This window comes from Alosa pseudoharengus, unplaced genomic scaffold, assembly GCF_046254945.1.
Source record: "Alosa pseudoharengus isolate Yale_2024_CS ecotype anadromous, Long Island Sound unplaced genomic scaffold, YU_APseudo_1.1 YU_APseudo_1.1_scf_9, whole genome shotgun sequence".
NCBI lineage: Eukaryota > Metazoa > Chordata > Actinopteri > Clupeiformes > Clupeidae > Alosa > Alosa pseudoharengus.
In genome coordinates, this window is record NW_027468881.1 from 1,754,209 (window position 1) to 1,781,578 (window position 27,370).

Genomic DNA, 27,370 nt, shown 5'->3' on the forward strand with positions numbered 1-27,370 from the left:
GTTAGAGTGCACGTACCGACACGGGAGAGGTATGACTCAACTCGTGAAAGTTAAGGTAAGAACATATATTACTACTGACATTGGGTGGCGTGTTCCTTTAACGTGCTATATATCTCCATGTGGGGTAGGCTAGTGTCAATCAGTGAAGTGATAGACAATGTTCACAATGTTCCCGTCAGACAGTAGACGGGTGCTGCTTTCTCTGTTGCTATTTCTGTTCCTCTAAAAACTGTTAAAATGGTTTGTTTAGCAGTCAGAATTTCCAAAATGCAAGCTCCCAAATTGACGCTCTGAGAAATGGAGTTTTGGATAATGTTCAGCTTTGGCAGCTTTACCTATATGCTAAAATACACAATGATGACTGAGGAAGCCTAGTGACGAGTCCATAGCAACCAGTTCATGTGTTGAATTTGTTATTACCCAGTGTGCTTTGTTGAATGGTCTTAATGTTTTATTGTTTCATTTCATGTGAATAGAGAAGTAACTTAGTATTTGAAGTAATGCAGGAAGTGTGCATTTAGTTTCCATGCTTATTGTGTTTCCACAACAATGTTAGTGAGTAAATCTACTGAAATGGCTACCATCTTGGTGAAGTGTGATGTGTAAGATGAGAAAGCAGAGGTTAAGTCATGTATGTCATGATTGAAAAACAGTGGTTATCTGAATATCTTTGCCAAAGACAAACCAGTACAGAAGGCATAAATAAAATGTTGGGGAGGGTCATGCCTCTTTTCCCAATTATTTTGGAGGGTCATGGAATAATTTATTGCTGGTGAAGGAGGGTCAAGTCTATTTTGATTAAAGGTCCCAAAACTCCTCCGGTAGCCCCTTAAATAAAAAATTAACAGTCCCTTATTTGCGTACGATGGGCAGGGCTAGGGATCAGTCAGTGTCTTCAGTGTACAGCTTAAATGATAACTAGTCAAGGCAAAACTGCTCACTAGTTAATTAGCAGGATTCTCAAGTCTCACGCATTGGGCATGAGACACACACATTTCAACCAGTTCAAAGGTTCACACTCCACGCTTTATATTTCTCAGAGAGAAATTACTAAGGATACCAAGGTGTCCGCATATCATATAATGGACAGGAATATGAGTGGATTTCCGGCAGGGTTCATAAGTATCTAACCACTCACAAGCCATCAAAAAATCAAAAAATAAATAGCCACCCAACAGCGTATCAAAAATTATCATTGGTTGTATCCTGGTAACATTCCTAAAATAGGTGATTGATTGAAATTCTTTATTGACGTCATTGTACAATTGATCACATTGCAACCGCATTGCAACCGCAATCTGTGCAGTTTTGCAAAGAGCAAAAATGTGAGAAATTATACTATTTTGGCTCACATCATAAGCTATATCTCCATATGATGGAAGGAGGTTATCAAATAACACCAATGGACTTTTAACAATTCAACAGCCAAAACTAGAGAGAAAGAAACATGCAGTTTATATCATGTCAGAATAGGAGGGAGAAGACAGAAGAGCATTCAAAAGATTTCAGGAAAAGGCAAGTGGGAAATAGTGAAGTCAGATAGCAGGTCCTTATTAATGCTCTTCAGGTGATTCATAGATAATGTATCCATAGGCTATCCTTGATGTAATGCTTTGTTAGTCTAATCTCTATTTCTGTTTCCCTGTCAGACACACAAGCACACATTCAGACATTGTATGTACACTACGAGTCAAAAGTTTGGACACACACACACACACTTATTCATAGTTTTTTATTTTATTCATTTTTTTATTACATTGTACAACAATACCTACAACATCCAAAGTATGACAGAAGACAAAGATCTCTAGAAATATATTATTTCCATGCGCCACATTTCATATTCTTCACTGTTTACCTCTATGACAACTTTGCCGATAATTGATATTATTAAAGCCAACTTCATTCTATTCAATAAAATCAGTGAAATCCATCAAGGCTGTTGGAAATCCATTCCAGCTGCTATATAAAGTTGGTTGAGAGACTGAGCAAAAGGTCTGTACCTTGAAGAATTAAAAATATTGAAAATGTAGCTTTATTTAGACTTTTAGTTTGCTTACAAAATTAATCCATGTGGGCTATTTCATAATAATAACCACCTACTCAGATAAATAAAGATAAAGGAAAAAAAACATAAATTTGGTGTGTCCAAACTTCTGACTGGTAGCGTATGCATGTTGTAATATACCGTATTTTCCAGACTATAAGTCACTCCTGAGTATAAGTCGCATTTGTCAAAAAATGCGTCATGAACAGGAAAAAAACATATATAAGTCGCACCGGACTATAAGTCGCATTCATTTAGAAATGTAGGCCTATTTCACAAAATCCAAAACCAAAAACAGAGACTATGTAACTGGATTATTGAGGCCAAAAAGATTAATGTTAATGAAGACGAAGGAGTGAAGGCAGCCAAGAGGAGGGCAGGAAGGTCATTGCAAAGCAAAAGATTCACTGAAAGAAAATGCCATGTGGTACACCAAAATGTATCTAAAATGTGGAGAATACAATGCAATCAAGCATTTTGGGCAATGTGGAGTCACAGGCTGGCAGCAGATTAAATGCTCACAAGAGAAAAAAAGATGCAGTTTTAGACGTGACTGAAGCAAGCCAGGCGATAGGCCTATAGGCCCGACTGTAATTGTAAAGCAATTTACAAAAGATTCACTGAACAAAAATGCTGATATGATACATGAAAATTTTGCTAAAAATGTGGAGAATGCAATGCAATCAAGCATTTTGGGCGATGTGGAGTCACAAGCTGGCAGCAGATTAAATGCTCACGATAGAGAAAAGGACGTGACCGAAGCTGAGGCAAGCCAGGCAATAGGCATATAGGCCCGACGGTAATTGTAAAGCAATTTACAAAAGAATCACTGAACAAAAATGCTTATATGGTACATGAAAATTTAGCTAAAAATGTGGAGAATGCAATGCAATCAAGCATTTTGGACGATGTGGAGAGACAAGCCGGCAGCAGATTAAATGCTCGAGAGAGAAAAATATGCGGTTTTAAAAGGACGTGCAGACCGAAGCTGCAGCAAGCAGGTGATATTTAGAAATTTATTTCACAAAATCCACGACTAAGAACAGACAGACTATGCAACTGAACACATTGAGGCCAAAAATATTGAGAATTCTACAGGGAATCTTGAAGACGAAGGAGTGAATAGTGGCAAGAGGCAAGCCGAAGGCTGCTGACAAGTGCCCGACGCTATTGTAAAGCAATTTACAAAAGATTCACTGAACAAAAATGCTAATGTGGTACATGAAATTTTAGCTAAAAATGTGGAGAATGCAATGCAATCAAGCATTTTGGACGATATAGCGTATTGGCACAAGCTGGCAGCAGAACAAATGCTCGCCGAGAGAGCGAGAGAAAAAAAGATGCGCATTTAAAACCAGGGCCTAAATTTCAGCACGGGATTGCGCATAAATTATTACTAAGTATTGAGCTTACTAATAAAAGTCCCGCAACGCTAGCCATCATAATGCGATAAATTCCCACACATTTTACAGCGCTGTCTGATGTTAATCTAATAATGGAGAGGCCTGAAAGCGGACCAACTCTGACTTCAATTTAACGCCATGCAGAGACACACACACGCGCGCGCAGGACCACTTTGGGGGTGCCTCTCTCTCTTTGCTCTCTCTCTCTCTCTCTCAGCAGGATTTGTCACCGCTAAAGTCAAATTATTATAGCCTATTACGTGCTTCTACATCAACCGCTATCGACAGGAAAGGAAAACAAACATTTAGCGATCAGGAACCGCAAACACAGAAGCATGACAGCCTATAATATAACGCGAGAGAACATGGATGTGTTCTCCATTTGAGGAACGTTATAATCGATTGCGGACGTGAACAGACAGCTACAGACACGGAGCGCATAGTAGGCCTACTTTCACTTTCTGTGCGTATTCACGTGAAAGATAATTAGGCCTAGTAGCAAAACAGCGATCAAATATTACATGGCAGTGAGTTTTGTTTTTAAATGTTTTCATGCATGTCCAGATAACGGGTGAGGAATGTTTAGGGGACAGACTATCGTGAATCCTGAATTTATGGCTGGGCAAAGCACAGCACCTTTATTTGGACCATGGCTTGTAGCCTATTCGAGTCAGCTATAGGCCTTCATTTCTTGCGTTTTACTGTGAGACATAGGCCTATACTTTTCGTTTGGAGCAGCATAACGGTAGGCTATCAATGGCATTGGGTCACTATTAAGTTTCATGTATGAAAGAGTGTCGGGATGTCCATCCGCTTATTGCGAGATAAGGCATCCGCTTTCATTCATTCATTCATTCATGGAACGTGTGCTGTGCTGCAAGGGAAACCTTATTCCGTATAGCCAAAGAGGTCTAAGATTTTTTAAATTATGCATGATTTACTTTTTTATAAAATTTGTAGGCTGATGCCTGGCAGAAACAATTGTGTTTAAATGTAGGTTAACCTGGGGCTGCGTGCTACTGGTAGCTTGAGAGCAATGTGTTGGAGACTCATGGTGTAGGACAATGACTTTGTTGGCAACAATATTAAACCAACCAACAATATAAATTATTAAGAAGAGCTATTTTATGAGTTAAATTGAAACAAAATTATACTGGCTTTTATTTGTCCGAATCTGAGGCCCAGCTATAAATAGAATCCCGGCAGTAATTTGAGGATTTAAGTATGCATGTTCAATTATATAATTTTTTTCATATATAAGTCGCACCTGACTATAAGTCGCAGGACCAGCCAAACTATGAAAAACAGTGCGACTTATAGTCCGGAAAATACGGTAATTGGCATCTCTTTGTTTTTTTACTCTTATACTTACTCTTCGATCCATCTCTGTTGAGGTTGACTGCACAGCTCTTGACATCTTAGTTGTTGCCAATTACTGACAGCTGCTCATCATTAGATATAATTTTGGACGTTGAGTATATTGTGGATATTGAAATGATTTATTATTGTAACACGTACTTGCCTTCTTTTATATTCAGATTTGCTGTGGTAGGAATTAACCTGTAATGAGCTTAACCTGTTTTCATCTTGTTCCCTGCCAGGAATCATGTTGGCTGCAGTAAAGAGTTCAATAGAGCCGACAAGCTGAAGGCTCATATATTGTCTCACTCTGGTAAAGAAACACTGCCAATGACATTTTATTGCCCACAGCTACTGGCCCAGAATTCAGAATGTCACATATAGAATCAGAATCTTTGAAAGATTCCAATGTAATGTAATTCAGCATGTAATGACTAATTAACTTCCAGTGACCATAATAGAGTACCGAAGCCATGACGTAGCGTTGCCAAGGCAGCAATTTCACTGGATCTAAACAAATCAATCTAACCATTGAAATCACCATTAGCGGTGGCTTTCTTAATCTATTTCAATAATTTTACAACGTTTCTAAGATGTTAGTATATTTTTTCACATAATCACATACTACAACATATATTCATAGGCTACCAACACGATCAAATTCGTGACTACAGAGTTTTATTTTAGCATGGGTTTCCTCCGTAAAAGAGACCTCCATGTAACTTCACAGCATGCGGTTAAAATCCTTAAATTCACTCACGTATTTTGGCTTTATTTTTTAAGCAAAAAACGTCACTCTTAACAGCTGCCAGTCTTTGAGAAGACGAAATATCCACTGGCATTTTGTTTCTTTCTATTACACCTGCCAGGGAATCCGTGTTATGTGGCTAAGCTGCTGCCTAGCAGGTAAAACACGTTTAAATGGATATATTTATTTTTATTAGCTAGAAATGATGCCACATGTCTACATTCAATGCTATTTATGCCACTTCGAAAGTTTGTCTAGATCCAGTGATTCTGCCGTCATGGAAACGCTACGTCAGACTTCGGGACTCTATTGACCTGTCGCTAAGCGCCACCCTTAGAACGCTGATGAGCCAATGACAGTCCAGCCTCAACAGGACTCGGACATCAGCTCGGACAACTCCATAGGAAACAACAGGGAGCAGGCATAAAATGGCAAATTAATGGTTATTTATGGAGTTTATTAACTCATAAAACCCAGACGGATAACCATGGTCAAACGTTTTGCATGGGGGACGTGTAATACTGATAGCCGGTACCCCGAGAGGCTAGAAAACGGGGTATATTTTCATTAACAGTTTTATGTATTCTAAAGTTTTGATAACACCCCTCCATAGCATAATTGTTCCTTTTGATAGCTTCTGGAGGAAAGTAAATCCGTTTATCGACCAAAACGTCCTCAAAGCCTGCTTTCATATACTGTCAGCTGCCATTGTCCACAATGTATTTCTATTCAAGTCTGGTTTGTTTGTCCGAGTTTTCACACGGTAACAATGGGGGGCGGGGCTTAGCGACAGGTCAATTACATTCTCAGGAGTCAGGATGACTACACCCAGCTGATATGCTTAGTCACATCGCTTCTCTTATTATTATTATTCCTATTAGTGGTATAATGAATACTAATTATTAGTAGATTATTCTACCATACATTTTTTGAAGCAACGGTTTCTTCTGATAAGATGGAATTGCATATCTTATTCCACCATTAAGGTACCAGAATCAAAAATGAATTGTAATGTTATTGTAAAGTCTAGTGTCATTTCACAGCTTCAGGTTCCTTGGTTTTTATTCAAATATCTCATCTTTTCTAGGGATTAAGCCCTTTAAATGTCATTTCTGTCAGAAGTCCTTCAGCCGCCGAGCCCACCTGATTGAGCACCAATGTTCACACAATGACAATTACCGCTTCCGTTGCTCTACATGCAATAAAGGATTTACAAGACAGAAGTACTTCAGTGACCACAATTGCCCTTTTCTGACTAAAAATAATTCAGATGAAAAACTTAAAGACAGGAGTCTCAACAAAAGGACGTTGGTCCCAAGTTGGAAGACTGAAGGTCAAACTGAGATGGTGAATTTAGTGACAGAAAATCACAGACAACACAAAAAACTACAAGAAATCTTCGACAGTAAAGATGTTCACAGCATCATCAGAAACATGCCAGTCAAAAGCACAGGGAAAAAAAACAAGGGTAAGGAACATACAGAATGTACAGAGGAACATATGTGTGAAGGGGGAGCAGGATCACTATTGTTGACACCTATATTTACAGAGAGTGTTGATTGAAATGTTTGGATATCCTTACTCATACAATGTGACATACCAGTGTCACAGTTTGCAATTAATGGAAAGGACCATGTCAGTCTATTTTGCATTTTTATATAGTTTTGATCATATGAACTCAGTTTACATAGCATGTTATGTCACATGCTGCAAAAAACTGCTTATCTAATCAAATCTAACCAAGTGTTATTAATCGTATATCAAGATCAAAAAATCTAGTTAATATTGTTTTCGGTATAAAGAGACTTACCTAGCGCTTTCTCATGAAATAATTTGACTTAATTTAAGAAGAGTTGGACTTATTTCAAGACGTCTCATCTTGAAAACAAGCAAATTTGCCTGGCAGTGCGTTAAGCAAATTTGTCCTGAAAACAAGCACATTAAGTAAATTTGTCTTGAGAAAACTCATTAAAATAAGTCAAAGTCTTACTAAATTAGGTCAAAATGATCTTTTGACAGAATGCTACGTAAGTCTCTACTGAAAACAATTCCAAATAGATTGTTTGATCTTAATATACAGTAAGATGAATAACACTTGGTTAGATTTTATTTTTTGCAGTGTAGAAAGAGATGGTATCACTGCAAAACATTTGGTACAGTATTGCAGTCCAGAGTCTTTGTTGCTCAGACTGCACTAATTTCACAGTGGGTGCTTTCATTATTCCATGTTCTTTGTAGACAAAACTATAGATCCATTTATTTATTTATAAACTATAATTTATTTCTGCATTTATTAATTTATCCTAAAGTCATCTTTGGCCTCCATCCTCCATTCAGTAACATTAGTGCTGTGCCAACTGCAGCTCTCATTTGGACCATTTCCATGTTGTTACATAGTCAATATATAACCATTGAAATGCCCAATCATCATTGTAAACAAACTTCACGTTTTGGTCTAGGTATGAGTTCGACTTTGGTATGGATTTTAAGCCATAGGGATTTATACTGTTTCTTCACAATTAGTTGAAAATGCTTAGTGTTGTCATGTAAGGACCCTGTTTATGTTACACAGCACATGTAATGACATTTTGAGTCTGTTTACAGGCATAAAGGCACAGTTTAAGTGATTCCCCCATAGCTTTAGCCACTTGGCTGCACTGTCCGCTAGCAGGCTTACTCGCATTAGGTAGTACAGATTCTTTTCATTTTTTTTCTTACTGACAGTACTCACTGACCTCAAGCAGGGTTCTACTGTATGTTAAAAATGGAGTTCTCCTTTAAAGGCTCAGGAAACCAATATTTCTGCATTATAAATTGTTCATTGTAATATTGAGATCCTGGATTTTTTCCTTTCCATGAGCTGTGAGCCAATCATCAAGATTATTTCACTTTATGCGCATTGAATCCGGAATATATGAAAGTTTCAGTTTTTGAAATAAATTATGGGAAAAAAACGTTTCCACAATATTCAAATTACACTGTCTGTTGTTCAAACAAAACTGGTTATATGGTTGGTCAATTTTATATTAAATAGTTCACTTTAAGTGTATGATGTTTTTGGTTATTTTGTTGTTTAGGTCAGCACAATTCTCATTATTCCATTAGACAATCATGCTGTGTGAGCCTTTCACACTCGCAGGTGTGTTGATGAAAAGCAGATGCAGAAACTACTGTAAAATAAAAACATCTTTGTTTCTATGGGTTTTACCTTGGTTTTGTCATATCATTTTTAAGAGAATTTATTTTCCCATGCAATCAATACAAACGTTTACAGGGTATGTTCTGCAACATTACTAACAGTTAAACATGACCATTTTCTGATTAGGTAACATGAAACTGTACTGTAAAATGAAGCCATGTTTGTTCCCAACACGTTTTAGAAGAAAGTGCTAAATATGCCCAGTCAGATCATTAGTAAAGATGTGCCTCTTAACACTTTGAGTGCCAAAAACTCAATATTCTGTTTTTTGTTCCCATGCATGGAGTGGCAAAACGCAATATTGCGTTTTTAGCTTTTTTTTAAATTACGAAAATAGACACTCTAGCACACCTTATGTGCGATTTTGGGAACTCTATGATGAAATGGAACTGAAATAGATGACGATAGAAAACTCTTGAAAACGCACAATCTCGTCATTTTATCATAACTCGGCCTTTGATGGTTGCCATTTTGGGTCGAATCAGTGACGCATGCAAGTCAGGTCAAAACCAGGCCATTTATTTTTGTGGGTTTATCACTAGGTAGCTAGCCTAGAAATCTAGATGCGCCCCTAGCGCCAGGGCTAGTCTAGCAACTCTCCGTTGGCTTGTGAGCTCCAGAAATCGAAACTTAATCAGGCCAATGAAATCATGTATAGAGTCGTTAGGTGGGCTTAACATAATGATTGATGGCAGAGTTGCAACGGTTTGGCTTGAATTCCCTGCCACTTGAAAACAAATAAGATGGATGTTGCTGTTGGCGAACAGTGTGACACGAGTTAAGCTTTTATTAAGTTGGCAAACTAGCCAACTAGCTCCGCTGGTGGGAAAGGCATGGGACTCATAGCGCTGCCGCTGTCCTATTGCGTGCAGAGGGAATTTGAAAGACAACTGATTATCCCGCCCCTCGGACTGAGCACTGCGAACGGTGAGTGCCCAGACCCTACATTTTAATGTGGGTCTGGCTTGTCAGGCTACTAGGTAGCAGTCTCGCCAGGTCACTTCCTGGAAACTTTACAGGCAACACTTCTCAGGTGCTGAAGGGGGAAATGAAAAAGTTGAACGCTATATCTCCATTTCTAGAAAAAAAAACAGGGATTTTGATTAAAACTAGCCACGGTTTAGCTTGGGATTTCTCAGGAACAGAGGCATGTAGAAATAAACGGGTTGTACCCACTGACGGCTTAAAGTCTCACCTTTCAAATGAGCCATAGTATGTGTCCATAGCTATAACATAGAATACGCTGTGGCTCTACATCGTCAACAATGATCTAGATTGCTGGCACTCCGGGCCAAAGCTTCAGAAAACAGCGCGGCATTCAAAGTGTTAACCCTAAAATATTTGAATATTTACATTGTAGATAAGTTAGTGACCTCTAAAAATTTAAGATCTTTGCTCAATATCTGCTGTTTGGAAAACAATGGATAGCCTACTCATGAAGGCTTGAGTTGTTTCATGAGTAGGCTATCCAATGGTTGAGAGAAATTGCTTTTTATTTTGCTTTAGATAAGATAAATTATATAAAAAAAACTTTACTCATTTTGAAAAATATTGGAATATCTGTAACTTTCTGGAGATTAATAATATTGAAGTAGACAGTTGGAATGATGAACTGTGTGTATGTCCTTATGATAACTGCAGTGGACATTTATTGTGTAATTATAATAATAACAATGATACATTATTTATTGTTTACCCATAGCCTATGTGCCTTCTGTGTTGTTCCTTGATTTTAAAACAAATACAATTATTCAATAAAGAAATGTTTGATTAAAATGGACCACTTTCTGTAATTTCTGAGGCAACTTAGAAAGTATGATTTGTTACAAAGGAGCTGATAGCAGTCGTTAAATGTGTCTTGTGTACATCCAACATAGTTATGATCAGTCACAAAATAAGAACACTGCAGTGAACACTGAGGAACACGCGTTCCTCATTCATTTATCACATAATCCTGGCGGCTTCAATAAGTCAAGTCAAGTCAGTTTTATTTTTAAAGCGCATTTAACATGCACATAGTGCAACCCAAAGCGCTCCAACAAAGACACATAACAAGACAAACGATGCCGGATGGAGCGGCGTAGTCGCCAGCGTGCCCATGACATCAAGACATGACAAATACATTTAAAAAATAACAAATACAAATAAGGATTGCAATCCGTGCTAAAAGACGCCTGTATGACCGTAAAGTAGTCTTCCCCATGGTCATATTCTAGAACTGCTCAAATTATTCCGCCAGTAGGCCTATCATTTCATTTCAAGATGCAGAAATGGTGAGTAGGCCTAGTGTTGCACCTGTTAACCGTGTTGAGTTTCTGTTAAACAAAAAAAAACAAAAAAATTTCAGAGGTTGAAATTAGAAGATAAGTTAGCTAACCCTGGTGTCTTCCTTGGTGGATTTAATAGCATCTTTGGACAGCGCAAAAACGAGAAGGCAACGGTGTTCAAAGGTATGGCCACATACTGCATTCAGAATGAGAATATAGCCTATAATATAGGTTTAGTTCTACAGCGAGTGGCCAGACAATTATCCATGACACCCAACTGTTTTGAGTTGCAGTTATAAAACCCAACTACTTAAAAATATTAGATAGTTAGCAGGCCAGACAGAACCAAAGATTCTAGAACAGAGCAAGATGGATTACTGGCAGGAGAATACATTGGATATGTTGAAGCAGAGAGGGTTAAAGCGGAGCGAGAGGCGCAAACGTTCGACAATTTCCGCGTTCGATTATTGCAAGGGGGAGGGGGGAAAATCCCCCTTTATGCAGACCAGAGTAAACCCTCGCTGCACTAATGTCAATGGAGACTTGTGGAATTTTACCAATAAATTGGTCATTATGTCTTTCTGGATTTGTTGAGGGTTTTTTGGAAAATGTTGTCATAATCTGTAAGTGTTTGGGATCATTTCAAGCCTAAAAGTGTAATTTTTTAGCGTTCGGATTTGTAATAAAATAACTTAATATCAGACCATGCTGCTGCCAGTTACTGTCCGGTTGTTAGCATGCTAGCTAGCCTCTTAGCTAAGGTAACATTTTAAACGGAGAAGTGTAATTTCTTTGAAATGACAACTAGCTGAATAACATTACTGACATTAGTTAAAGTGGATAGTTTATACTCAAGTGAATTTGCAACAGTATATTAAGTTTAAGCGAAGTCCTTCAACTACTAGTCACTTGTTAGTGCATAGCTGTATTGCCATAGCAACTCCCATCCACTTGTAGGCTATCCACCTTATTCCTAGCTCCCATGATACCTTGCGCGAAAAAGGGGTGTGACTTCCGCTTAGTTACGCCTCCGAGCCGGCATTTTTAAAAACAAAAACAAAGCTCAGCTGATCCTAAATATGTGCGAACAAGGGCCAAGGGAAAACGTTATCATACCACTGCCGTCTATGCTTGCGGATTGGGAAGATGATATGAAAAAGTGGCCTCGGATAACGTATGGCGAAATATTTAGATATGTCATCCAGTCCGTTGCAACGGACGGTGAAGCAATGAATAACATCAAAAGCTCAGAGGCATAGGCATATCAATATCTACATAGTCACAAGACTGGACCCGTTCTCCTGAAGGAGGTGGCAAATGGTATGGTTTATTTAAAAGCTGACGTTGAACCCAGCCAGAGCTGCAAATCACCACATCACCGGGCATGGGTTTTGGTTTCCGCTTCATCCGGAGAGATACAAACGGCCGGGTGCTCCTGTATCGCTGGACCGGGGCGGTCTTGCAGTCACGCAGCTGCGGTACTGTGGAAGGTAAGTTATCAAGACTATTGACGCTAGCAGTGCAATTTAGCTTATAACCTAGACGCTAGCCATGCCATAAGCCTATAACCTAGTCTATATCTGATTTTTTTAGGTTGAGAATGCAGTCAGACAGGGCAAGACAGGGGTAGCATGTACAGACGTCCAGAGAAAGTGGAATTCAGGCACGAAGAGAAATATAGAGCAGAAGAGGATTAAGGACATACATTTCAAGCACTACAAACCTGATAATATCATGTGTGCAGATTCCTCAAGAACAATATCAGATCATGCAATAAGTTCCCCCCAAATCTTCAAAAATCACGCAGAATTCAAGTCTTACATCGGTTCATCACCGATGGCACAGCTGTTTCAGCTTCAGTCAAATGGCCTTCTTCAGCGCTGTTACAATTTACATTTAGAAAATAGTGACAATCATGATACTCAGATCCAGATGCCACACACAGAGCATGGCACAACACTGACATGTCAGAAGTGTTGTCCTTTTTATGACTCCTTTGTCAAACTAAGCCCAGCACAAATTGACAGGTTGACAGAAGAGACAAAGTTACAGGGGGAATCTCAGCTGTGGCATGATGCAAGGAAGCTGCGCCTGACAGCCAGTATAGCTAAAAGAGTGCCTAAAAGAAGCTCCACAAACCCTCAGAAATTTCTGGCTGGTCACTTGTATCCAACATTTACAGGCAATACAGCAACGAAACATAGTAGAGATAATGAGGAAATAGCAATACAGCACTTGGAGGCTCAAGGATACAGAGTAGAGAGGAGGGGCTTGGTTGTCTGTTCTGACCAACCATGGTTTGGAGCCAGCCCGGATGGAATTTTAGACAACACACAGGTCCTTGAAATTAAGTGTCCTCTAAAGATGTCGATAAGAGAGTTTCTTGGTCGACCTAACTGTGACATTCAATGCATGAGCGATGGACAATACCGCATTCACCCCAATGGGCAAAATGGATACTATCTACAGGTGGGGGTTACCCTGACTTGATTTGGCTAGATTTAAATGAACATGATTGTGAACTTGTACGTGTGTACCTCCACAGCAAAGTAAACCTTTTAACATATCTTTTCTAGGTTCAGCTGACAATGATGTGCACAGGACTGCAGAGCTGCAAGCTTGTGATCTGGACATCAACTGAGCACCTGGAGCTGGAGGTCCCATATGATGAAGAGTACACCAAGACACAAATGTGCCACCTCAAAAACTTTTACTTTACGCACATGCTCCCGAGATTAGCAGATGATTTTCTGACAAAAACATTGAAACTCTGCAAAAGCTATGTTGATCTTGTAAATGTACAAGGAGCAAATATGTTTTAGTGCCAAGAAATTATACACAGAAGCAAATTGCTTTTAATATTTATTATACATATTTATCATACATATGTACATTTACATTTTTAATTACTTATTTGTTTGTATTTACAGCAAATATTTGTATTTACAAAGTTATTTTTAAAAACAATTGCATAGCCTACTTTACAACATTGACAGTGTAAATATTACATTTTGATATTAAATTGACAGTATTTACAATAGGCCTACTACAAGGCCAGCACAAATTTTTAGGATTTTGTCTAGCTTTGGGGCCAAATTGATTGGAACCTTTTGAGAGCACCCTGTACACCTTCAGTCTCCTAATAGCTCGCTCTACATGTATGCGGGCATGAGCAATGCGCCGGGTGTGAGTGACCCGCTCATTGGTGAGCTGGCTTCCCTTGTGGGTAAATGATGGTATTGTTAAGTTCACTCTACGCTCCTCCAGTAAGTCTCTCACTGTGAAGCCTCGGTCACCCATCACTTCATCCCCAGCACGCAAGTAGTCTAAAAACCCAGAATTCTGAGTAATGAAGCGGTCACTACATTTACCACCAGTGTTGGGCAAGTTACTTCAAAATCGTAATGTACTATGCATTACTTATTAATGTCATTTCAAAGTAATTTGTTACATTATAATATTACTGTCTCTGAATTGTAAGGCATTACACTACTATTGCATTACTTTTAAGTTACTTTCACCAAAATATCTAGAAATATGGATTTGCCATTCTAAATGCAGTTTATTACGCTCAATGCAGCTCATTGCTCTTCCAATGGAGGGAGATGTGGTATAGCATAATGACTGAGCTAGGCTTAAGGCTAACAACATACAGTAAGAATGCAATAGGCGCAGTGCTCATGATGCAAAACAAGGAACAATCATAGTCAGAATTTTGTTAAAAACCGACAAAAGGTCAAAGTCTGGTAAATTGTGATATACATACTGTAACTTTAAGGCCTGCTCAATAGAGAGCCTATTGTAAATCAAAGCTTAATAAAGACATGTCAAGATGGTGGCCTACTGGCCATTTCGGTGCCCTAAGTGAGTGGCTTTGAGTGAGTGACATTTAAATGGTAACTCAAACACCTAAAGTAAAATAAAAGTCCTATTATACAGACCATTACTGTGTGTTTTTTAACATTCATTTCTGAAGAAATGCTGTTTTCTTATAAATGGTGCACGGTCACTTTAAGAGCATTGATCTTTACGTTCTCATAATGCCCTTTTGCCAGCTCTTGTTTACAAGCCTTGTTTGTTGAGTTACATTGATAGCACAATATTAACAATAATATGCACAATGTTAAGTTGTTTTAAGCAGCCTTCATTGCTTCACATTTCGTTTTGCAAATAAAAGTGAATTATGAGCCTGGTATCCACCTAGCTATCTGAATGGATTTTTTGTCGACTTGGCATATCATGTGCTTCATGTAGCCTAAATGCTTGGGAAACGAATTATTGAAGACCCACCAATTCCATTCTACTAGTACTACGTGGTGGAGATTGAGAGAACCCAAAAAGTATCAAACTTCCATGTACCATGTTCTGACATTGTAAACGTTATTGATGAAGAGTGAAACGCAGTTTGCAGTAAAGCTACTATTCATTGGTTACATTTGGGTGCCCCCTCTGTCCTTTGGTGCCCTACGCAAAGTGCGTGATGCGCGTGATGGGAGCGGTGGCACTGCCAGGCTACACAATCTTTTTCTGCATTTCTATCCCTTTATTCTCTTTAATTCAAGTTCACAGCTCAAAGCTGTCATGCACTAGAAGAACATAGTTTGTTTTTTATCAAGAATAAAAAAGATTAGCGTGGCACCACTTTAGATGTTTCATTAAATGACTTGTGCTATTTCGCGAGGCATAGTGAGATCGATCTTTTGGTTTCGCACACAAAGTGCACTAACTATTATGTTCTTCATATCCTTGTCTCTGACAAGCTAAAAATAATGAGCGTAGGCTTATGTCCATCCCGCAAATAGAGTCCGACTTTGAGTCTGCTGCAGCCACAGTCATCTTCAACCAGTATCAGGAGATACGTTCTACTATTTTGCGCGGATTTTTTCTCGTCTGTTGTTCTCGCGGTGGTGTTTGCGAATATGTATCAAAACAAAACAAGCGCTTAATTTTGGGTTAAAATGCATTGTAATGCGCATTACTGAAGTTTGTACCGAGTAAATATTACCCAATTTTTTTTTTGTAATGCCTTACATTACCGCGTTACCGCAAACAGCAATACATTACAGTAATTACATTACTTTTGTAACGCATTACTCCCAACACTGTTTACCACCATAAGCATCTGAGATAAACATAATAATTCCAGAGGGAGAAATGGCAACCAAATATTTCACAGTGTTGTTGGCATAATAGTGACTGTATGACTCACTTCTACAGTCTAGATTTTTTGGCTTCTGTAAGATTGTCTCTGAACAGTCAATTACACAAGTTGTGTTTGGGAAGTGGTCTTTAAAAGCTTGTGGCAAGGTTGCCTTTATGGTGTCGCAGGGTAACCATGGAACAAGGTCTTTTGTGTGCTCTGCCATGATGTCAATCCACATTGTGATGATTTTGCTTATTCGGCCTTGTGACATTTTAAATCGTCGCGCTAAGTCTGCCATAACAAAGTTTTGCCTTAATTTCATTAATGTTATAAGAATCTGATCCACAGGCACCAATAATGATGTAGAACAAAATGGATGAAGGCAGGATACAAGGGTATGAAATTCTAAAAGTGGAATCCCTGTATACAACAGAGAATCGGCATCAGACTTCAAAATGCTACTTGCAACTGATTGATGTTCAGGTGTTGGTGTCAGTTCAGGTAATGGTGTACTGACTGACTGCACACATCCCTGGTGGTTTTGAATAGGTGTGGTCCTCCAGCGCAGGGTCTGACCACTGGGTTTGAGCATCACTGGTGCTATTTGATGGCTCAGCCATGCAGTCATTGGAGTTATCTAATGGTGAAAAAACAGTGCATAATTTAACAGCAATATACAAGGAATACAAAGAAGTTTATTTGTCACATGTATATGATTACTAATGTAAAGAATGCAATGAATTTCAGTTCCTTCGCCTATGGGTGGCCAGTGTGTTAATGTGGAGTGTTTAATTATATATATTTTTTGCAAGATGCGTACAATTTAGAGGGGGGTGCAATATGTTAATAGGGCAACTGTGTAATAATACACCAATACAGCAGGATTGTTTTGTGTATTGTGTCTTAGGGGTCTGTGCAATATGACTACAGCAAAAGTACACTGATTCCTGTTGCCATATGTTGAGGAAGACATAAATGCTGTAATGAATGTAAAGTAATTTAATGACGACTAGACTTTTTGATGAGAACTGTGCAATGTCAGGGAAATGGTGTGCGTGTGGTGGGGTGGGGACATGTGTTGGGGGCTGCGCAGACTGCCATCACGTCTAATGTCAATTCATGTTGTTTGGAGATCAGCACTTTATACCTGAAGTCATCTGCTTAGCCAGTAACTTCGCTTCGTTGTATATCCCCCACCCTCATCTAGACTCACAAAAAAGAACAGTGTAACTGAAACGGTGGTTTCTTTAAAGAGAAGCTAACATTACTGTAATGCGTTAGCCTACTCCTGAGTCCTGAGTAGCATAAGCTTGTAGTAGCCTAGCCTTGCCCTGTCCCTCTGAAAGTTACATTTCTGTCTTCCCAAGATACAAACACGTTACTTTAACCAAAATCAACCTGTTAGGTTGTATTTTGGTGTTATATAAAACGAATTGGTCTAATTACCATTGCCTTACCTGAAGTGTTGTCAATCCGGGTGAGGATCCGACGTCTTTTCTCCGGTGGTCGATCGTAGCCCAACCATAAAGTCGGATATGGGTTAACCTCTGTTGGCTTTTTGTCAACAAAGTGGCATGAACAAACAAACAATGATTTGGGTGGGTTCTTCAATTTTAAGTTCTTGAGCCAGTTTCTTTTTGATTCGTCGTCTTTTGCCAATCGATGAAAACAGTATCTTGGAGGACAGCTGCAGTCCCTCTTCGTTTTGGGTGCATGATCAAAACATTGTTGATCGAGCCAGAAACGCAGCTTCGTTTGGTTATTTGTACAGCCACGAACGGAACAACTTGTTCCTGAGCTCCATAATGCCATTCACGTTTTAACAAGTTTAAACAACACTGGGTTTCGAGCAGTTTCGCCAAATCGGACGCACACAGACTGCTGCAAAGTTGCTGCGTTTGTTTACGCTAACAGCTGAACCAGAAGTTCCACCCCTTTCCGTTGCTACGGTAGCGGCCCCAGGAATAAGGTGGATAGCATTTTACATAGCTAGCTCGGTTCACATGACTAATTAAATTATTCATATCATGTCCTAAAGAATGATTCATTGGTATCATACATGATTATAGACAATAATACTGTGAACACAATTATGTTTATCTGTTCTTATTGCTTATTTAGAGAGAAAGTTTATTTAGTGACGTAAGGTGACACTCCCACTTATGCAGACCGGAACTGTCCCGTTTTGCTCCCATAGTAACGAATTACGTTGCTCTATCTTGCTAGTAATCAAGGATCTTTGGTTGAAGTACGTTCTATGACTCTATGGGCGCCATTTTAGTAAGCTCAGGTGTCGTCACAGACGCTGGCTACCGTGGGAATCCTATGGCGCTGATCCTAAAATGTTAACAATATTTTGTTCTGTAAAGCTGTATGTTGAAATTACGAGAAACCCAATAGACCACACCATGTCTAGACCAGTTAAATATATTGTATAAAGACAATGTCAAATTATTTCCGAGTGTAAATTAGGCTAGGGCACTGACATCTGTCCATCATCCACCAAAACTAAGTTCAATGGGCCTATAGCCAGTGTCTGAGATAATGCGTTACTGTAATTTCGTTTTGTTCAACTTTATTGGGAAACGAAGTAGTCTAAAGGTAAATTTAAATTTCAGTAATTCGTTACAGTTACTGAATAACTGTAACGTCCATTCCAGCATTAGGTCTAGGCTACTCACAATATCTGTCTAGCCTATTAACTTATTGTCTCCATGATTGCTTATTTAAAATATGGATTAACCTTGATAGCCTAGGCTACATTATTTCAGAGATATCCGTAGTGTAGAGCACGCATTCTCTCCCTGCACCTCTCTCCCTCAAACGGGTTCAGCCTGCATCTCCCCTAAGCAAATCAAAACGATGGCTTGTGCAATAACTTTTCATGCAGACTTCAACTGGCACTGTGTAGCCTACACAACTTTGTTCAAAATTGATGCATTCAAGTTGACTTTGCAAAGTTAGTATTATAGCCTATTTATCACAACGTTGTCAGTCGCGAGGTCAATCGCAAATTTATTTAAACGGCTAAGGAATTAACTGTAGCTTAATTTGTGGAGGTCGAAGAGAAAGCACCTGTTTGAGATAGGCCTACGCGTAGCCTCGGGTGGGCCTGGACGGGTCTAGGCCCGTCTACTTGTCAGTCTTGCCCATCCGATTAGAGGGGCTTTCCTTCGTTTAGGCCTACGCAGAGGTGGGCAGTAACGAAGTACATTTACTTAAGTACAGATTTTGAGTATTTGTACTTCACTTGAGTTAATTTTTTTAAAAATACTTTCACTTTCACTTCACTACATCTGAATGACAAAAATCGTACTTTTAACTTCACTACATTTCTGTTAAAGGAACACGCCACCTAATGTCAGTAGTAATATATGTTCTTACCTTAACTTTCTCGAGTTGAGTCATACCTCTCCCGTGTCGGTACGTGCACTCAAACGCTCTGGTGCGCGGCTGGACTGTGTTAGCATGTTGCTATGCTAGCGGGCTTTGACGGGGACTAAGCGTAGAAGTAATTAAAAACATCCACGTTTTCCCGACTTAAATACAGTTGCACGAGTAGTTGATAGAAATGCTACGGCCACGCAACATGAAACGTGGTGATTTTCCAAACGAATAAACCGGAGAACTACAATGTGTGGTGCAATAGCACTTGGGAGTACTTCGACCTAGCGTAGTAGTATTGTTAACACCTAATTGTAGATCCTATCCACCACAGAGTTTAGAATCCATGCTGGATCGACCCTCAGCCTCTCCCTCCCCTTTGAGCGAGAGAGAGGCACACACACTAGAGATGCGCTGATGGGCTATTATTTCAACCATAACTGCATAGCAAAACTTATCATCCATCAGCCATCCATCAGCACCAAAGTTTTTTGACCAATTTTCAAAACCGCACCCACCATCCGCTGGTTGTTTTAATGTAGGCTATATGGGTGATGCAGCGCTGCTGACGTGAGGCTAGAAAGCCCTTGCCTGTTCTAGAAAGACTGATCTAATGCAGCAAATATATTAAAAGGCTAAAGTCGTACATTGGCTATGTTGTAGCCTATCCCCAGAATATCAGCAGCAAACTCAGTCTCTGTCTCGCAAAACAGTCTCCAAATAAAACGCACATCGGCCTGTTGCCTATTCTGCCAGCTTGTGACAATATATCGTCGAAAATGCTTGATTGCATTGGATTCTCCACATTTTTAGCTAAATTTTCATGTACCACATCAGCATTTTTGTTCAGTGAATATTTTGTAAATTGCTTTACAATAGCGTCGGGCCCTTGTCAGCAGCCTTCGGCTTGCCTCTTGCCACTATTCACTCCTTGTCTTCCGATGTCATTTCTGAGTCATCTACAGATGTTTCTGTAGATCTGTACTTTGACTTAAGTACTGAAATTGAGTAGCCTACTTCGCCCACCTCTGGGCCTACGCTCACCATCTTAAAAACAGAGTGCGAATTACCCCACCATAATTGGGGTGTACTGCTCCTTCACTTCTTCTATGACCATCATCCACTACCATATCAATCCCCATCGTGACCGCCAAGTGCAACATGTGTTGTGCAACACACATACAAGGTCTAAACATGCGACAAACTGATAATCAGTAGGCTACAGAATATCTCATTGTTATTATATATCCAAAAGAGAACTGTTTTGATCAACTCTCAAAAGTTAGAAGTTAAGTGCACTGAAATACCATTCTAATTAGTAAAAGTAATACCTTACAAGAAGTCTATTGCCTATTTCATGACATTGATTTGGTTAATTTTTAGATTTCATAAGACCTGGAGGTAAGATCCAACCCTCTCTAGGCCTACTGTATAAACAGAAACCAATTATAGTCTATGGTAGTCAGTGTCAAATCAACACAATTGTCTAGAGATATGTGAAACCTGAGCAATCTTTAATGTAAATCTACTTGGCTCTTTTTATGTTTCCACAGGTTTCACTGATGTTATTTAGGCTTAGCTACATCAGACCCTCTTGTGCATAATATAAAAACAAAACAGGATCTGTGCCAAACTAATTTCAAAAGGGCACAATAATTTATTCAAGATAAAATCAGAATGGACACCTAGGCTATGGACTGGAGTTCATCTCCTTGGAAATGACAATCGATTTTACCTCACTACAATGTAATTCTTGCTTCTTGCTTAATTCTTGCTAACTAACCTTGGTAACTAACCAAGGTCCACTTTACTAGCCTCAGTGGGTAGGCCTAAGTAGCAGGTAAGCAGCCGGTAATTAAATGTATGAAGACGTGACATGAGCTATGAAAGAACAAAACACGTTAATACATGAAGGTTGTAAAATAGCACATTTTCAACAAGCTAGACGTCTGCTAGCAACTTACATTTTACCCATGCACGTCAGCAGCAAACCGAATTTAGGCTAGGCTACTGGAGGAATCTAACTAGCGTTTTGTCATTCAAAGTTGACACTTGGTTGAGAAGTTGAAGTCGTTCTCTATCCATAGACAGTAAAATAAGTCTCTATCTCCGGTGCTTCTAGCGCCACGGTGGTTATAAATGGTACAGTCCATTATAGGGGTTTCTGAAATTGCTTTACATTAAATTGTTCCTAGTGAAAATAGGAGTTGACTTGTATTGTAGCCAAATGTAATGATATTTTTTCACAATATCAGAAAACGTATCTGACCCCCCCCCAAAACTGATATTTCTGTCTCTTTGGGGGGTATAGTACCCCCCAGTACCCCCTGTAATTCAAACTACGCTTAAAAAGACACGCAAGTCAACACTGCGCTGAAACTCAAGAATCAGTCAAATCGCGAACAGCCACAGCTCCGTTTAATTGTCAGGTGTGATGAAATGCGTTCATATTCCACTTTTTATGTCATAAACGTTGCATGCATATGGAAAGGTTTTGTGGTAGGATTGTCCAATGGTCCTGTTGCTTCAATTTATCGTTTAGCCGATTGCGTAATTTGACATTTTCGTTCTATAAGTTCCACTTTTCATGTCATGAATGTAACATGTCTTTGATAAGGCTTTGCAGTTGTACAATATGGTCAATCTATTGTCTCAACTGAGATTCATGTGACGCGCGCACTGATGCTGGGTGCATGCACCTAGAACAGGAACATTTTGGAGAGGGAATGAGATAATGAACGCACGCAAGAAACACTTTTTAATTAAACGTAGGCCTAATTTACAAAGACATCGTAAAACACTGAAAGTTAATATTTACACCACGGGTCTCATGTTGCTCTCAAGCTCAGTCGCTTGCTGCCCTCTTTTGAGCTTGCGAGAGGCTGAAGCAGTCGTACACATTTGCACAATTGTTGCCGCGACGCAGCCTACGAATTTAATAAAAAGTAAATAATTCTTAATTAAATAAAAGCATGTGCTTACACAGCCTATAAGTAAATAAAAGAGCCCGTCATAATTTGAGGATTTACAGTAGATGAGTATAGGCCTAAATAATAGGACTACAGCTAATTTATAACTCAAGCAAATTGTTTTCCATTATAACATATCATTGCACAAATTAAGTTCAACGGTTAGATTTATCTGGACGTGTTTTAAGTTGGCTGCAGCCTGTAAATAGACTAATGATTTTGAAATGATTTGAAAACGAACTTCTGTGGTCATATGCATTTTGCATAGGCAAGCAGGACAATTTGGGAGTTTTTGACTACATAGAAATTATACAAATTAGTGTCAAGCACGGTTATGTTTAGCCTAGGCCTACCATTTGCATTTATTTAAAGCGATGGTTCGGAGTAATTTCACCCTAGGGTCCTTTGCACCATGACCCCGAGCCAAACACCCTCCCAGAACCTTTTTTCCCTTGGTCGAACCCTGGTCGAGTAGCGCTATCAAAAACTAATGACGTTCTGCAGTCGTGATGGAACCAACTTTTAAGGACTTTTACAGGCTTTTCCCAAATCACGGAAGAAACGTTGACTCAGCGGTATAGTAGCAGATAATCAGGCAAGTCCAGGGTATATGCAGGAATCATAGAGTTGAATTTACTACCTTTTTTACTACCTCCACAATATTTTTTACTACCAACACGACATCAAGCAGCAGCCCTTTTTTTTTTTTGGGGGGGGGGGGGGGGGGGGTATGCAAAGCACGACTTACTACTTGCTATAAGGTATAAATCATATATACTTATGCTATTATTAGGTACACTAATCATTTCTGATTGTGATCATTAAGTATGGTGATTGTCAATGACAATGTTTTTTTGTAGTGTCGAGTTCGGTTTCAGTTGTCCTTACCTTAACCCTAGCCCTTGAGTTATCCTAACCAGCCCTTAGCGAGAATGATAACCTTGGCACAAATTACGCTAAAACACCAAACATGTGTGGTGAAAAATGAAGAACAAACACCACCCCCCAAAAAAAACTCCAGTCTAAGGATAGGCCCAGAAATCTATTTCTATGGATAAAGCCATTATTATTGGTATGGTATTGTTGTTGCACATTTGACACTAAAGCAGTCCGTGAAAACATGCACATCAGTGGACTGCTTTACTAATGCAAAATTGAAAACTATGATTTCATTGCATTACTCAGCATGGATGCACGATGCTTGCATGATAAATACTTCCCAAAACAACAGTTAGGTAGGTAGGTAAGGATGCCATTTAGGAGTGTAAATCAAGTTTAATCACAATTTGATACAATATAGATTCTTTAAGCCAATGATTTGATTCTTTTCAATACTTCAAAATGTGTAGCAATGCGATTCGATGCGTTACTGGGGTCTGTTGTCGATAGGAAATTATAGATTTTGGCTAGTTTTCATGGATTCAAATGCCAATATTATAGGCTAAATTATAGGCCAAATACTGAACATTGACTGTGGAATCAAGTAGGTTACAGAGTTTCTTTCCCCCCCTAAACCCTCCTGTCACTAGCTAGATGCTTTCAAATTTAACATGGTTTTAAAACTCATATGTTAGAGTTTTCTGTCACTGCAATAAAACTAGCCTATTTGGAATATTTTGTAGGCCTGCTGTTCCTTTTAGAGAACAATTTAACTGATCAAGTTTTCATAGGCTATTGCATGATTTAAATGTGAATGCCATAAACTTAATTCGCCATTAACTAGATTAGCGTGGTTCTTCACGCAGTTGTCATCTAAATGCAGTGTTTTATAGGCTATTCAAAGAATGTCACGTTCATCGCTCAGTTGTGTAGGTCTGTCTTGAGTGATCGCTGTCTCTTTAAATAACGGGACTTTTAAACTGCATGCTGTTTTTGTTGATGGACAGTGCCGTCTTTGATTCAGTTTTCTACCGTTTTAATAAATGACACGCGCACTTGCGTGGTTAAAAGTAAGGAATTGTTTTCACTCGTTTTCTTGCAATTCCGTAACATTAGATACTAGGTCTAGGTTACGTTAAAAAAATGTTGTCGGTTACTATGTCAGTGACTAGTTCGAACTTTGTTACTGATGGGCTAGGTGGAATTTTATTGCACGGTTCTGGATGATCACAGTCAGATGGCAGCGCTACCGTCAGCTGAACGAAAGCTTACACTATAGTCAAGTCCACAGTTGTTAAAACAGCTGAAGTAGCCTAGTGTAAACTGAGAGAGTGTAGCCTATATTTTCTTAGCTGCTATCAGAGTGATAGGCTAGCCTAGGCCTACATCTACCGGTCCTTTGCTACATGAACAAATATTATCAGATGAGTGACAGAAGCACCGGACAACAAGCAGGCCCATATGATAAACGCTGCTCTGGTAGCCTGCAGTAGGGCCTAGATGACGTGAAAACGCGAGAGTCCCCGAAAAGCATCCCTGCATCCCCGGCCCCTAAAAAACTCTTCGGATCTGCACGATTCATATAAGTCGCCCAAAGCAACTTGAAGGAGACACCGAAAAGCGCGTTGTTTGTATCCCTGTAAAACAACTGAAAAAGGCGAAAATGTTGTTTGTTGGCGTCGCTGATAGGCTGTCAACCACGGAACTCTACACAGTTTACTTCTATGTCACTGCTATCGACTCCGACTCACTCAGGTCCTGTTAGCACGTATATATTTTTTAATTAGGCAAGATGAAGTTAAAACATGTAGACACAAATATTAAGCAAAAAATGTAAACTCATTATATATTGAGGTGGTGATGAAAAATTTACTACCAAGTCAAATTGCATTTATTACCTTTTACTACCTTTCAAGGGCCTTAATTTTGGTAGATTCTATTTACTACCTTTTACCACCCGCCCGGACACCCTGAAGTCTTATTTAAATAAACTCCTGGTGCACTTACAAACTTTCTAATGCCTCGTTATTGGACTAAATGTCGTAGTTGTACTACTGCAGAAGTTTCGTACCATTCAGGGCATTATTAGTGGGGTAATTTACGAGATAAAAGTTGGTTCCATCATGACTGCAGAACGTCATTCGTTTCTGACGGCGCTACTCGACCAGGGCTCGACCAAGGGAAAAAAGGTTCTGGGAGGGTGTTTGGCTCGGGGTCATGGTGCAAAGAACCCTAGGGTAAAATTACTCCGAACCATCGCTTTAAAAAATACAAAATACACAGAAAAACTACTCAATACAGTAACGTGAGTAAATGTATTTCGTTACTTTCCACCTCTGCCTAAAACACAGTATTTGTTAAAGGAACACGCCACCCAAAATCAGTAGTGATATATGTTCTTACCGTAACTTTCACGAGTTGAGTCGTACCTCTCCCGCGTCGGTAGGTGCACTCAAACGCTCTGTCGCGCGGCGCGAATGTGTTAGCATGTTGCTATGCTAGCGGGCTCTGCCGTGGCCGTAGAGAGAGGCACATAGCAGTATTCAAACACCTCCACGTTTTACCTACTTAAATACAGTTGCACGAGTAGTTGATGAAAAATGTTAGGGCACACAACATGAAACGTGACGATTTTCCAAGCGAATAAACATGAGAACTACAATGTGTGGCGCAATAGCACTTGGGAGTACTTCGACCTAGCGTGGTAATATTATTAACACCTAATTGTAGATCCTATCCACCACAGAGTTTAGAATCCATGCTGGATCGACCCTCAGCCTCTCCCTCCCCTCTGAGCGAGAGAGGCACACACACTAGAGATGCGCTGATGGGCTATTATTTCAACCATAACTGCATAGCAAAACTTATCATCCATCAGCCATCCATCAGCACTAAAGTTTGTTGACCAATTTTCAAAACTGCACCCGCCATCCGCTGGTTGTTTTAATGTAGGCTATATGGGTGATGCAGCGCTGCTGACGTGAGGCTAGAAAGCCCTTGCCTGTTCTAGAAAGACTGATCTAATGCAGCAAATATATTAAAAGGCAAAAGTCGTACATTGGCCCCAGAATATCAGCAGCAAACTCAGTCTCTGTCGCGCAAAACAGTCTCCAAATAAAACGCACATCGGCCTGTTGCCTATTCTGCCAGCTTGTGACAATATATCGTCCAAAATGCTTGATTGCATTGCATTCTCCACATTTTTAGCTACATTTTCATGTACCACATCAGCATTTTTGTTCAGTGAATCTTTTGTAAATTGCTTTACAATTACCGTCGGGCCCTTGTCAGCAGACTTCGGCTTGCCTCTTGCCATATTCACTCCTTGTCTTCCGATGTCATTTCTGAGTCATCTACAGATGTTCACCTCCCTAAATAGAACCAACTTCAACCTGTGTTATATCCTAGATGAGACTGCCTGGGTTATTTTGCTTAGATATTAGCCTATATATAAAACACATAATTGTAGCCTACCATTCAGGGAATAGGCATTTAAAAGAGAGACAGAGAGTGATATGACTAAGAAATGACATCGGGCGATGGCAGTGCGAGATGTTCAGAACGTAAGAGCTAAAACTTCTACAAACTCACTAACATCCACAGCGGAAAAAGAAGGTAAGAAAAATAGTCGGAAAACTTAGATGTGTAAGGCAAGCAAGCAAGTTTGGCGGTTGTTACTAAAAATGTGAACATGCACGTTGCATTGTTGTGCAGTGGACTTTCAGAATGAATGGAGTCGGAGTTTCTTTAATATCGAGGCGTCATATTTGTCCGATGGCCTGCTAGGCTATAAAATGAATTGCAATGTCTGTCTGAAAAAGATTTTCAAAATGAATGGGAGTCTTCAGAACAGGCTTGTCAGTCAACCTGACATAACAGTGTGTAAAGTAGCCTATAATGTGAATGACTTGTTATTTTATCAAGGATTTCTTTCTTTTTGCAAAAAATAAAGTAGCCTACAATAGGCATTAA

At 39.4% G+C, this 27,370-nt stretch overlaps 1 protein-coding gene across 5 annotated transcripts in view; it reads left to right on the forward strand.

Moving 5' to 3' along the window:
* Nucleotides 1-8,760, forward strand: part of znf341 (zinc finger protein 341) — a 131,396-nt gene extending 122,636 nt beyond the window's left edge. For all 5 annotated transcript variants that reach the window (XM_076277443.1, XM_076277446.1, XM_076277445.1 and 2 more), the window contains 2 exons: nt 5,052-5,122; nt 6,645-8,760. In XM_076277443.1, coding sequence (XP_076133558.1) covers nt 5,052-5,122; nt 6,645-7,120 — 547 coding nt within the window. In that variant the 3' untranslated portion in view covers nt 7,121-8,760. The remainder of the gene's footprint in view (nt 1-5,051; nt 5,123-6,644) is intronic.
* Nucleotides 8,761-27,370: the final 18,610 nt, after the last annotated feature.